The sequence below is a fragment of the Nannospalax galili genome, unplaced genomic scaffold, assembly GCF_000622305.1.
Source record: "Nannospalax galili isolate Female #2095 unplaced genomic scaffold, S.galili_v1.0 scaffold1480, whole genome shotgun sequence".
Lineage (NCBI taxonomy): Eukaryota > Metazoa > Chordata > Mammalia > Rodentia > Spalacidae > Nannospalax > Nannospalax galili.
In genome coordinates, this window is record NW_008346536.1 from 153,447 (window position 1) to 167,611 (window position 14,165).

Here is a 14,165-nt window from a genome sequence, read left to right on the forward strand (position 1 = left end):
TTGGAGGGAGAAGGAGATAAAAGGGGATGGAACCGGGCAATAAAAAAGAGAGAAGAAGTTTGAACCGGCCATTGATGGTGGTCGTTTTTACTGGGCTCTGCTGGACAGAGCCCGGGGAAGTGGCACCCATGGGTTCTATAATAGCAAAGAATAATCTGGGGTCAGCGAGATGGCTCAGCCAGCGAAGGCACTTGTCACAAAACCTGACAACCTGAGTTCCATCCATGGAACCCACATGGTGGAAGGACAGAACCTTCTCCAGCAAGTTGTTCTCTGACCTCCACATGTGATGTGGTATGCATGCCCACACATACACACACAAATAGTGTGTGTGTATGTGTGGGCACAAATCTCTCTCTCTCTCTCTCTCTCTCGTCTTAGGAACTAAACCTAGTACCTCATACATGTTAAGTAAATAAATAAATGTTTATAAGTTTTTCAAAGGAGAATTAGAATTAGGGACACTCAGAAGTCAGTCACCATCACATGCTCTAACAAGCTGTAGCATGGCCTAGTATGCATGCCGCTGGCTTGTGGCCTCCAAACTTCTCAGCTTGGTATCTGGCTATCAGCTAAATTAATGACGTGGGAAAACACGCATATGATTTTTGATGTGTACTCAGAAAATAGGAATGAGGGGGTGACTATTTGGAAAATGAGGATCGTTTTATGAAGACACATTCAAGAGTAAGATAAAATGTAGAAGGGCATAGGACTCTTGGAGTGACTCTCTGATCCCAGTTATCTAAAATAAGCACATAGGTAAGTGCTTCCTTCTTCCCATCCCGTCTGGCTCCTAGTTCCTGTACAAAGCAAGATATCTCATTAGGAGATGTCAGTGACACCTATTTGCCCATCTTTGCTGGTGTAGCAGTGGGCTACAGTGGGATGATTACAGGGTTGGGAATTATGTTGCCATAGCCAATTTAGTTTAAAGAGCTTTCTTTTGGGGACTGGAGAGATGGCTCAGTGGTTAACAGCACTGTCTGTTCTTGCAGAGGACCTGGGTTCAGTTCCCAGCACCCATATGGTGGCTAACGACCTCTTGTAACTCCAATTCTAGAGGTGCACTTACACACATGCAGACAATACACCTATACATGGAAAATAAAAATAATAAATAAAACATTTTAAAGAGAGCTTTCTTTTTTGTCCCCTGACAAGGTCTTACTATGTAGCCCAGACTGGACTTAAACTTCCTGCTCAAAACTCAATAGTCTGAAGATGAGAGTTGGTAGGCAGTTAATCAGGTTTAAGAGTTGGCCCCCTGAAAATATTGGGAGCAATTGCACCCCCCCCCCCGAAGACCATCTTAGGGAACTCAGGCTCATGAAAAGCCTTACATGCTACAGGAAGGGAGAAGAGGTGCAGAAACCATGGGACAGAAGACCAGGCTTTATCATCCCTCTTTCAGGGCATGTGTCTGTCTTTTCCTCTTTCTTTTTTTTTTAATTCTGGCTAAACATTTGACCTTGATCTCCAGGGTGCTAGTTCGTACAACTCTTTAAACAAATATATTGCTTTCTTCCAGTTAAGCATCACAACAATTTACGTGCTTGGTGTTAGTTGAGTGTAGACTAGGTGTTAGCAGAGTGTAGACTAGGTGTTAGTTGAGTGTAGACTAGGTGTTAGCTGAGTGTAGACTAGGTGTTAGTTGAGTGTAGACTAGGAATAAGGGTGTTATTCTGTTGTTTTCTCAAGGTCACCAGATGCTCTGCATTCTACAAATCTCTCTCTGTCTCTCTCCCTCTCTCTCCCTCTCTTTCTCTCCCTCTCTCTCTCTCTCTTTCCCTCTCTCTCTTTCTCTTGTCTTAGGTAGGAACTAAACCTAGGACCTCATACATGTTAAGTAAGCACTGTATCAGTGAGCTACATCCCCAATCCATTTAAAAAAATTTTTTTGGTCTTTTTGAGACAGGGTCTCCCTGTAGCCCCAGCTGTCCTGGAACTCACTATGTAGACCAGGCTTGAACTCACAGAGATCTGCCTGCCTCTGCCTCCCGAGTGCTGGGGTTAAAGGTGTGTGCTACCACTCCCAGCTAAAAATTATTTTTTTTAATTATCTAGGTATAGGATCTTACTAAGTTCCACACTGGCCTTAAACTCATCCTATAGCCCAGGCAGTCCTTGAGATTTAAATCATCCTGCCTTAGCTTCTCTCATTACTGGGATTACAAGCCTGTGGCACCAAGCCTAACTCAAATGTCTGTTTTCTTTAGAGTTTAGGATGCCAGGGAAAGGGAGAAAATTAACTCTACAAAGGACATCTCCCAAAGAAGCATCCACTGTCACAGTCAGGGTGTTTCTTCCCTAGAGATAGAATAACTTCCTTCTGTCAGGAATCTGTAACCTTCCTAGATCAACTCATAGAACTATGCTGGGCATGGTGGTACACACCTTTAATCCCAGCACTCAAGAGGTAGAGGCAGGTGGGTCTCTGTGAGTTCAAGGCCAGCCTGGTCTACATAATGAGTTCCAGGCCAGCTGGGGCTACAGGGAGACCCTTTCTCAAAAATAGAAAGAAAAGCAGTTCTATGTACAGTTAGAGTTTGTTACAGTGCAGATACTAAATAGAGCAAAAGAAAAGGACAACAGAGTCCAGTAGAGACAAGATGCAAGCAAGTTTCAGGCACTTTCTCCCAGTAAGGTGCTGTGGACACTGGCTTCCCCCAAGCAAGGTTATGTGGCAGCACTTAAGTATTCCCAACCAACAGGCCAGGCATGGTGGCTCATGCCTGTAGACCCAGCTGTGCACGTCACTGACTGGCTGGCTCTTAAATGAGGGTTCTATAGCTCCTCTCTTCAGGTTCAGTTAATTTACTGGAACAGCTGACAGGACTCACTGAGACACATTTACCCAGTTATTAGCAAGGATGTTGCAAATGATACCGTCAAACATCCAGATGGAATAGATGCCTAGCAAGGCACATGGAAAGGGTAACAGTTTCCACACCTCTCTAGGCGCACCATCCTCCAGGCAGCTGTGCATTCTGCCATCCACAAGAACCAAGTGCTGTTGAGTTTTATGGAAGCTCTGTGATAAAATCCTTGTTATCAGTGATCAACTCACTCCACCCTCTGCCTCTCTCTTCCATCACACTGGGTGATAGAGTCAAAAGTCCCAGGCCTGTAATTATGCCTTAGTCTTTCCTGGGGCCAGTCCCCATCCTAAAGCGATCTAGGAACCTCCAACAGACAAAAGACACTTAGCACTGGGCATGGTGGTGCGCACCTTAGTCCCAGCAATTGGGTAACAGAGGCAGGCAGATCTCTGTGGGATAGAGGCCAGCATGGTCTCTATAATGAGTTCCAGGCCAGCTGGGGCTACAGGAAGAGCCTGTCTCAAAAAGATACATAAGAAAAAAACAGAAAAAAAAAAAACATACCAAATGAGAGTCCAAGAGTTTTAGGAGGTGGTCGTTTTGTTTATCCTTTGACAATTTCATACATGTATATACAATGCACCTTGATTATACCTCTCAACATCTCCCTCCTCTCACTACCCCGGGACACCCCCTAATAGGTCTCCCTTCCGCTTTCATATCCAAGAGGAATTTTTTTTTTCAGATAATTGGGACAAAATCAAATATCTATTTTTCACTATCGAAGCCGTCTAGAGCAAAATGGCACATGGCAATGTCTGGAAACAATTTTGGTTTTACCCCTTAGGAGGTGCTGCTGTGCCTTTGGTGTAGAGACCAGGATGCTACTAAGCATCCCATAATGCACGGTACACAAGCCTTCTACAGCAAGTAATTATCTGTCCCACGTCAACACGTGCAGAAGCTGAGAACTCCTGGTATAGAATGATTCCGGGTTATCAGGCCTAATAGGTTTATCAAAGGACAAAATTATAACAATTTAGCCTAAAGAGCTTTCTTTTTTTGTCCCCCTGACAGGGTCTTACTATGTAGCCCAGGCTGGACCCAAGTGCTGGGACCATAGTCATCACTTTTAAAAACTTAATTGGCTTTATTTTCTACTCTAGAAAATAATCAGGCAACATTTCTTTCCAGAGACTAGAATGAATAATTAAGTGTACCAGTGAGCCAAGGAGGAAATTTGGTTTTATAGACAGAAAAGACCTGAAGGAGACACAGAGGAAGGGGCGGGTGTGTAGCTCAGTCGTAGAGTGCATGTTTAGAATGGGGTAGCCTGGGTTAGATCCCCAGCACTGAGAAGGAGAAGGAAAAAAAGAATCAGAGACCACTTGTTCCCTGTCTCTAATGCCCTCCCTAACCCAAGCCCTAGGAAACTATTGCTTCTTCCCCTCTATTCTCTCCTACTGTGGGCATTTCATACTAGTAGAAGTCTATGATACTCGGTCTCTTGTGACTTTTTTCAATATTTTATTACTTTTTTTTCTTTCAGTCTTTCTGAGACAGGGTCTCCTTGTAGGCCCAGCTGGCCTGGAACTCACTATGTAGACCAGGCTGGCCTTGAATTCATAGAGATCTGCCTGCCCTGCCTCCCGAGTGCTGAGACTAAAGGCGCGTGCTACCACACCTGGCTTGTTTTATTACTTTTATTTTACGTGTATGAGTATATTGCCTTCATGCATGTAAGTGCATCCGTGTCATGCGATGCCCACAGAGTCAGAAAAGGGCAACAGATTCCCCTGGATCTGGAGTTATGGATGATTGTTAGTCGCCATGTAGGTGCTGGTAATTGAACCCGGGTTCTCTGAAAGAGCAGCAAGTGCTCTTAACTGCTGAGCCATCTCTCCAGCCCCTTCATTCTTTTTTATAGCTCATAGTCCATTATATGACACTATTATGGTTTATTCACTCAACAGTTGGTGGAAATTTGTGTTATCGCTACCTTTGGCTGTCACAAATAATGCTTACCAAGAACATTGTGTATAGGTGTTTGTGTCAATGAATGTTTTTTGTTTGTTGTTTGTTTGTTTCGGTATTTTTGAGACAGGGTCTCTCGGTAGCCCCAGCTAGCCTGGAACTCACTATGGAGAAAAGGCTGGCCTCAAACTCACAGAGATCTGCCTGCCTCTGCCTCCCAGGGGCTGGGATTAAAGGCATGTGCCACCACACCCCGTGTCAATGAATGTTTTTATGTCTCTTACCAAGTATGTGCCTAAGAGTGGAATTGCTGGGTTATGTGACAACCCTGCATTTAACCATTCAAAGGTCCTAGGTAATGGTCATTTTACATTCCTCTTTGCACTGTAGAGGGATCTCCACATCCTTCCTAGCACTTGCTATGTCTTTTCATTCTAGCCACCCTCGTGGATGTGCAATGTTATGTTCTTTTTCTGCATCTCCTTACTGGCTAAGCATCTTTCCACGTGCCAGCTGGCAGTAAGTTATGTCAGCAGCAGTCTCAGAGTTAAGAGTCTCAAGCAGGCATCTGTATAGAAGTGGTATCTACAATTCTAGACTCAATACAAGGACTGTGAACAGGCCTAATCATCTGGAAACTGGACAAGATTAAAGTGATGATATCACTGTTTGAGAACAGCCAGTGGGGGCTGGGGAGACAGCTCAGCACTTAAGAAGACCCGAGTTCAGTTCCCAGCACTCACATTGGGTGACTTGCTCATAACTCCAGTTCCAGGGAATCTAATGTCCTCTTCTGGTCTCTGCAGGCACCCATATACATATAAATAAAAATACAAATTTTCAAAAAAAGTATCCTTAGAAACAAAGAAATTGCAACTAATAGGCCTAATCAGTGGGACAGGATTCTGAATTCATATATCAGGGATCCAAAGTCAAGGAGTTTCCTAATTAAACTCAGATGCTTAAACCTATGCCATTCCCATCAGTTCAGACCAAGGTAAGCCAGAGACGAGCCTGTGGGGCTGAATACAGGGGGTTCCCCACATATGGCCAAGAGGTGTGAGGCAGTAGAAGCATCCACATCTGGTTCCTGGCCCCTGACATAAGCATGGAGAGTAAATCCAGGAAGGGTACATGTTCGGGCCAGATCACTTAGGGAGGCCAAACAGATTTTAACTATTCGGCATACTTATGCTGAAATTTACTTTTGTAGAAACTGCAAAGACAAACACCACTACCACAAAGCCAAGCTTCAAAGGGTCAAGGACCGGTTTGTTCATAAATTAGAAATACGAAATAAGAGGATTAAAGAACTTGAAGATGAAACTGGAAAACTGCAACAAAAAATTGAAATGGTGAGAAAAAACAAATGCTAGTGGTGGTTAGCCAGGTAGGGACACCCACTCAGCTTTCCATTCTTCACAATCTCTTCACAGCCTGGGCCTTCATTTCAGTACCATCTTCCATCTTTTGATGTGAGGAATTCTTTTTTGATGCACATGTGTGTGCAGGTGCACATGGAGGCAACCTCAGATGTCAGCCTCAGGAACACCCATGCATCTCCTTTGAGACTGGGTCTCTCTTTGGCCTGGAGCTCACCAATTAGGCTAGACTGGCTGGCAAGCAAGCCCCAGGCATCCTCCTGCCTCCACCACCCCAGCGCTGGGATTACAAGCCCTCACATGACCAGTGTTTTTACATGGTTTCTGGTCATCAAACTTAGGTCCTTGTGCTTGCAAGGGACAAATTGTTCCAGTTTGCTTTCTGTGGCTGTGATAAACACCATGACCAAACATAACTTGCTGATGAAAGGGTTTATTTCATCTTATACTTCCAAGCCAGAGTCCATCTTTGAGGGAAGTTAGGCAGGAATCCAGAGGCAAGAACTTGGAGGCAGAAACCATGGAGAAACATTGCTTACTGACTTGCTCCCTGGCCTATATTCTACTAGCTTTCTTGTACAGTCTGGACCCACCTACCTAGGGATGATACCACAGTGGGCCCTCCCACTTCAATCATCAATCAAGACAGTCTGTCACAGGCATAGCCACAAACCAATCTGATCTGGAAAAATTAACTGAGGCTCCCCTTCCTAGGTGATTCTAGGTTATGCCAAGTTGACAATAAAATTAGCTGGGTGTGATAGCACACGCCTTTAATCCTAGCATTTGGGATGCAGAGGCAGGAGGATCTCTGTGAGTTCAAGGCCAGCCTGAGTTGACATATGGAGTTCTAGACCAGCTGGGGCTACAGGGACACCCTGTCTCAAAAGAGACCCCAAAAAACTAACCAGTACACAAGGTATGCACTTTACCAACTGAGCTATCCTCCACCCCATCCCAGCCTCACAGACCGAATGTGAGGAATTCTCTAAGACCTGTCGAACTTGTGGGGTGGCTAACCTAAATGGGGTACCAAAGATTCTTCACTGCCAATGTACAACTGTCTCATCTTCAAGTGGAAATAAAATTCTTGGAGCTGGAGTGATGGCTCAGTGGTTAAGAGTACTTACTGTTCTGGTATAGGACCTGAGTTCAGTTCCCAGCACCCACATCAGGTGGCTTATAACTGCCTATAACTCCAGCTCCAGGGTGATCCAACATCTCTTACCTCTGCTGGTACACACACACACACACACACACACACACACACACACACACACACATTTTATATATAATAAAATAATTTTTAAAAATGCTTTATTTTTATTTTATGTGTATGTGTATTATTTTTATTTTATTGCCTGCATGTGCGTAAGTGCATCCGCATCATGCAATGCCCACAGAGGTCAGAAGAAGGCATCGGATTCCCCCAGAACTGGAGTTATGGATGGCTGTTAGCCACCATGTGGTGCTGGGAATAGAACCCAGGTCCTCTGCAAGAGCAGTCAGTGCTCTTGACTGCTGAGCCATCTCTCCAGCCCCAAGATAATAATTTAAAAAAACAAAATAACATTCCTTGTGTGCGTGTGTGTGTGTGTGTGTGTTGTGTGTACTTAGTTAAACATTGTACCCTCAAATTGATGTCTCTTACTTAGAACCCCAGAATATAACCTGCCAATTTGGAAATCAGGTCTTTGCAGGTGCAATTGGTTAAAATGAGGTCATCCTGGATGAAAATTAATTTTAAGTCCAATATGCCTGGAGTGTTTGCAAGAGGAGGGGTAGACAGACAAGTGTATGAGGAACACCTCACAAGGCCACAGGCAAGAGATGGGAGGGATGTGTCTCTAAGCCGAAGAAGATGCAGGTGACTGGCAACTGCTTGGCACTAGGAGAAAGGCATGGAACAGAGTCTCCCTGTAAGCACTCAGGGTATAGCCCAGCAGTAGAGCTTGCCTAACATCACAAGGCCCTGGCTTTGACCCCAGTACTGGTGGAAGAACCTCCTTCTGAGTCCCCAGAAAGCATTAACCCAGGCAACATCCTGATTTCAGACTTCTAAGCCAGTAGAATTGTGAGAAAATAAATTTCTGCTGTTTAAAACCACTTAAAACATGGTAATTTGATCTTCCAATCCTGGGGAGCTAACACACCAACAAAAAGAGCCCTGAGTCTCCACCAAATATGTTGAGCATCACAAATGTGGTCAGAGGCACACACGTGGTTGCACACACCTTTAATTCCAGCTCTTGGGAGGCAGAGACAGCCTGGTCCACATAGTGGCTTCAAGATGGGCTGGGACTAGGGAGACCCTGTCAGAATAAAATAAACAAAACCAACAACAAATAAAGTCAGGGGCTATGAAAAATGGCTCTTAATCCCAGCACTTGGGAGGCAGAGGCAGGTGCATCTCTGTGAGATTGAGGGCAGCTGGGTCTACATAGTGTGTTCTGGGCCAGCTGGGGCTATAGGGAGAGCCTGTCTCAAAACAACCAGAAAAAAAATCCAAACAAAATTCACCTAGTATAACTAACCCCGATGTCAGCAGACAGCTGGGAACAGGCTCAGGTAGGAAAGACAGAAGTGAATTAAACTCTGGGCACAGGCTGACACTCTTACATTGTGTAATTCTTCCCCCTGCTGTGGTCACCCCTAGGAGAAGGCGTTCCAGGGCCAGGTCATGGCCCAAAATGACATTCTGCTCCAGGAGAAAAGGACACTTCTGGAGCAAGTCACAAACCAGGAAGAACTCATCTGCAGTAACAAGTCCACACTCTCTTCCATCCAGAGCAAGTAGGTGCAATGGTGCCTGGGTCTGGTGAGCTCCACAGAGAGCGTGCCCCCCACTCGGGGTAGAGGAGGCTCCAGGAAGTGTCCTGTGGACCTGTGGACCTGTGGCCAATCCTGCAACTCTTGTTCTTCTGTCTGCCATTTTCAGTAGTTCATGCCAGTGGCAGACACTGTGACATCCAAGAGGGTATCATGGACAGGCGTGATGATGCATGCCTTCAGTCCCAGCACTTGGGAGACAGAGGCAGTAGATCTCTGTGAGTTTGAAGTCAGCCTGGTCTACATAGTGAGTTCCAGGGCAGCCAGGGCTACAGAGTGGGACCTTGTCTAAAAAATAACCATAGGCCATAGAAGTGACTTAAATTTATGAAGCCCAGGGGATACCAGTGTGTTAATTTTTTAAAGAATTGTTTTTATTATTTTGTTTCTGTGTGTCTGTGTGAATCTATGCCAATTATGTATGTGCCAGTGGAGTCCAGAAGAGGGGGTCAGATCCCTTGGAGCTAGAGTTATAGGTGGTTGTGAGCTGCCTGACATGAATGCTGGAAATCGAACTTAGGTCCTCTAGAAGATGGAAGCAGTAAGTGCTCTGAACTGCTGAGCCATCTCTCCGGCCCCCAAGTGTGTTCATTTTTAGTGAGAAATATTCAAAGCAGATCAAAGTTTAGATACCGGCTAGCCCAAGCATCCTCTCCTCTATACAATCCTAGCACCTGGGAGGCTGAGGCAAGAATATGGCTGTGAATTCAAGGCCAACCTGGGCTTCATAGTGAGTTCCAGGCCAGACTAAAAATTCTTAGAGCAAAAGTCAGGGGCAGGAAGTTCTTCTGTTACTGCAGTTGCCCGTTGCTTCCTTCCAGTGTCCTCAATAAACTTGTCTTTTCCTTTAAAAATGAATGAAGGACTGGGGAGATGAGTTAACAGGGGTTAAGAGCACTGGCTGCTCTTACAGAGGACCAAAGTTTGCTTCCTAGCACCCAAATGGCGCCTAACCGCAACTCCAGTTCCTGGGGATCCGATGCCATCTTCAGATCTCCATGGGCATTGCATGTATGGGTGCACTTACATGCAGGCAAAACACATACACATCAAATAAAATTTTTTAAAGTGAAGCTGGGCATGATGGCACACGCCTTTAGTCCCAGCATTCAGGAGGCAGAGGCAGGCAGATCTCTGTGTGTTCAAGGTCAGCCTGGTCTACGTAGTGAATTCCAGACCAAATGTGGCTATAGGAAGACCCTCTCTCAAAAAGACCCCCCCAAATCAATTATTTCTATACTCCAACAATGAATTATATAAAAAAGAAATCAAGAAATAGGCCGACAGGATGGTTCAATGGATAAAGATCTTGCCACCAAGACTGACAACCTGAGTTCCACTCCTAGGACCCACATGGCAGTAGAGAACCATTTCCCATAAGCTGTCCTCTGACCTCCACATGAGCACTGTGGAACAATAACTATAATGATTAACATTGTTTTAGTACTTGTTGTATGTTTGGCCCTGTTCTAAGCTGATTCTTTACCCATTTAATCCTGATGCCAACCTTGGTTTGTGGATGAGGAAGTCAAGATGTAGAATGGTTAGGGGAGTCAGCCAGCCTGGTCAATGTCAGCAGCCTCAATCCTGAACACAGTACGGCACATGTCTACTGTTTTTTAACACATTTCCTTCTGACACTTGGAGAGTCCCTGGTTATCTTTGACTGTTTTCCCCTTTGTATAGCCCACATAAAATACTGCCCTTTTCAAATTATGTCATCGGTTCTGATAGTCATTTTGTGGCTGAGGAAACTGGGACTTGGATTTATTTTACATTTTATATATATTATATTTTATACATATGTCTTTTCCGGGCTCCCTGTAGCCCCAGCTGGCCTGGAACTCGCTATGTAGACCAGGCTGTCCTCAAACTCACAGTGATCCACCTGCCTCTGCCTCCCGAGTGCTGGAATTAAAGGCATGCACCACCATGCCTGGCCTGATTTATAATATTCTAAGAGTCACAAAGCTAGTAAATGGCAGGGCCAGAACTCAAACAGAAATCTCTAGTCAAAACTATGTTATATGGGTCTGGAACGATGGCTCAGTGGTTAAGAGAACTGGCCACTTTTGCCAAGGACTCATGTTTGGTTTTCAGCACCCACATGGGGGCCGACAACAGTCCTTAACTCCAGTTTCAGGGGTCCAACACCCTCTTCTGACCTCTGTAGGAATGCACATGGTGTACTACATACATGCAGCCAAATGCTCTTATACGTCAAATAAAAAAGAAAAATTTAAACTATTAGATAGAGAGGATAAAGGGGTGAATGTGAGCAGAGCACAATGCTGTGTATGTATGAAATGTAACAGTGAAGCCCATTACTTTGAACATTAAAAAGATTAATAGAGCTGGGCGTGGTGGCACACGCCTGTAGTCCCAGCACTTGGGAGGCAGAGGCAGGTGGATCTCAGTGAGTTCAAGGCCAGCCTGGTCTACTTAGTGAGTTCCAGGACAGCTGGGGCCACAGGGAGACCCTGTCTCAAAAAGACAAAAAAATATTAATAGAAAAAAATTAGGGGCCAGCAAGATGACTCAGCAGTAGAGGCACTTGCTGCCAAACCTGATGATCTGAGTTCAATTCCCTGGGACTCACAGGGTAGAAAGAAAGGGCTGACTCCCACAAGTTTTCCTCTGACCTCCACATGTATGCTATGGCATGCCCCTGCCCACTCACATACACAAAGTAAATAACTAAATGGAATAAAAAAAGTTTTAGCATGTATGAGTGTATTGCCTGAATGTATGTAAGTGCACCCCTGTCATGCAGTGCCCTCGGAGGTCAGAAGAAGGCTTTAGATTCCCCTGGAACTAGAGTTACAAATGATTGTTAGCCACCATATGGGTGCTGGGAACTGAACCTGGGTCCTCTGCAAGAACAGTCAGTGTTCTTAACAGTTGAGCCATCTCTCCAGCCCCATGGAATAAAAAGTTTTGAAACAGAGAAAGAAAGACAGGGAGGGAGGGAGGGAAGGAGGGAGAGAGAGAGGGAGAGAGGGAGGGAGGGAGGGGAAATAGCTCCTACTTACAAGTATTGAAGATCTGGTATGGGGCTGGGGATTTATCTTAGTTGGTAGATGCAGGAAACTACAGACACCATCCATCCCTAGCACCGTATAAACCAGGTATAGTGGCTCATACCCAAAATCCCAGCACTGAGGAAGTGGAGGCAAGCAGAGGAAAAGAAGTTCAATGTCATTCTTAGTACAGAGTGAATTTGAAGCCAACCTGAGTGACATGAGACCCTATCTCAAAAAATAAATAAATAAATAAATAAATAATAAATAAATAATAAATTAATATAGAAATAAATACCTGACTTGGCATATCAGCCCTATACATTTTTATTTTTATTTTTTGTTTGTTTATTTGTTTGTTTGGTCTTTTTGAAACAGAGTCTCTCTGTAGCCCTAGCTGGCCTGGAGTTCACTATGTAGACCGTGTTGGCCTTGAACTCACAGAGATTTATTTGCCTGTCTCTTCCTCCCAAGTGCTGGAACTATAGGCCTGTGCTACCAGGCCCAGCTACATTTTTATTTTTATGTCTTTTTCTAAGATTCTATTTGCCTGCTTGTATGTAAGTACACCAAGTATCTGCCTGATGCCTGCAGAGGCCAGAAAAGGGTGTGGGATCCCCTGGAACTGGAGTTACATGGTAGTTGTTAGCCACCATGTGGGTGCTAGGAAACAAACCCAGGTCCTCTGCAAGAGCAGTCAGTACTCTTGACCACTGAGCCATCTCTCCAGCCCTCTCTGTTCTTAAACAAGTACTTTTCCGTTCTGAGCTTCAGTATCCTGAACTATAAAATGGGCTTCATAACAGTGTACGTTTCATGAAGTTGTAGGGATTAAATGAGTGCTACTGGAGTGATTTTCAGAGCTCACTGTATGGGTAGTTTGCCGTGCATGGACAGCAGTTGATGAATAATGGACAGTGGAAGCTGCTACTGTTTCCACTTCTGTCTAAGAAATCAGAACAAGATCAGTGTGAGACCAGAATCAGGCCCAAGATGGGTATCCATCATGTTTGAAGGGATACAGTCTCCTGCTTCAATACCGTCCCTAAGTGGGATCACAGTCTTCCTTAACCTTCTCAAGGCCAGCCATGATGCCTCTCAAGCTCTTGCTTATGTAGTTAGTCGCCAGGTACAGGCCAGAGGTTTACTCATTTTCACTTGTTGTGGATTATGGGAAGAATGATGCTGCCAAACTTGGTTCTAAAATCTGGACAGTGGCCTAAGACCCAGAGGTAGCAAAAAGTGGGCCACAGTGTGAGATTTTCAGTAATGATACAGAAATTCTGATTGAGCTGGGCACACTTGTAATCCCAGCAGGAAGATCAAGGGTTCAGGGCCAACTTCAGCTACCTGGCAGCCAGCTTGAGCAATATAAAATCCTGTCTGAAAAGAACAAGAAAGAAAGAAAAAGAAAGAGAGAGAAGAAAAAGAGAAGAAAAGAAAGAAAGAAGGAAAGAAAGGGAAGGAAGGAGGGAGGGAGGGAAGGAAGAAGGGAAGGAAGGAAGGCAGGAAGGAAGGAGGGAAAGAAGGAAGGAGGGAGGGAGGGAGGAAGGGGAGGGAGGGAAGGAAGAAGGCAGAGAGAGGGAAACACGCAAGACTTCCAGGAACATTTACTGTTTGACTGGCTGAAACCTGATAATAAAATATTTGGAAGGATTTTTTCCCCAGAGTGCTGCAATCAGAACTTGGCCCCACTGAAGGCTCACACTAGGAGCCCTGCAGAGACTCTTCCGGAGGAGAAATCTCAAACAGAATCTCTCCAGACCCTCGTAATAGGCAAAGGTGGCCCCAAACCCCTCAGAGAAAATGTGTTCTTTCTGTACCTCTGAAACCTAACTTCCTACTCATCTGAGGACCATCCCTTTGGAAGTGCAAACCTCAGAGATGATTTTTTAAATTTCTGTTTATTATTCATTTATCTATTTTTTTATTTTAAATTTTTTTTTTTACAATTAAAGTTACAGTTTTAACAATATACAAAATATTACAGTAATTCAGATTTTTTGGCATAATGATTACAGATTTGATAAATACATTTTATATCACATAATAGCGATGAGGATTATACAAAAGCTATTAAAACAATTATGAGAATAAATTCTATTGTCACTTAAGTATCTAAAGCTATTTTCCTTTGC

At 44.5% G+C, this 14,165-nt stretch overlaps 1 protein-coding gene across 1 annotated transcript in view; it reads left to right on the forward strand.

The window, feature by feature from the left end:
• Positions 1-14,165, forward strand: part of Ccdc30 (coiled-coil domain containing 30) — a 151,551-nt gene that overhangs the window by 128,358 nt on the left and 9,028 nt on the right. Inside the window, exons 11-13 of the mRNA XM_008842840.3 lie at positions 6,010-6,151; positions 8,835-8,971; positions 12,979-13,156. Coding sequence (XP_008841062.1) covers positions 6,010-6,151; positions 8,835-8,971; positions 12,979-13,156 — 457 coding nt within the window. The remainder of the gene's footprint in view (positions 1-6,009; positions 6,152-8,834; positions 8,972-12,978; positions 13,157-14,165) is intronic.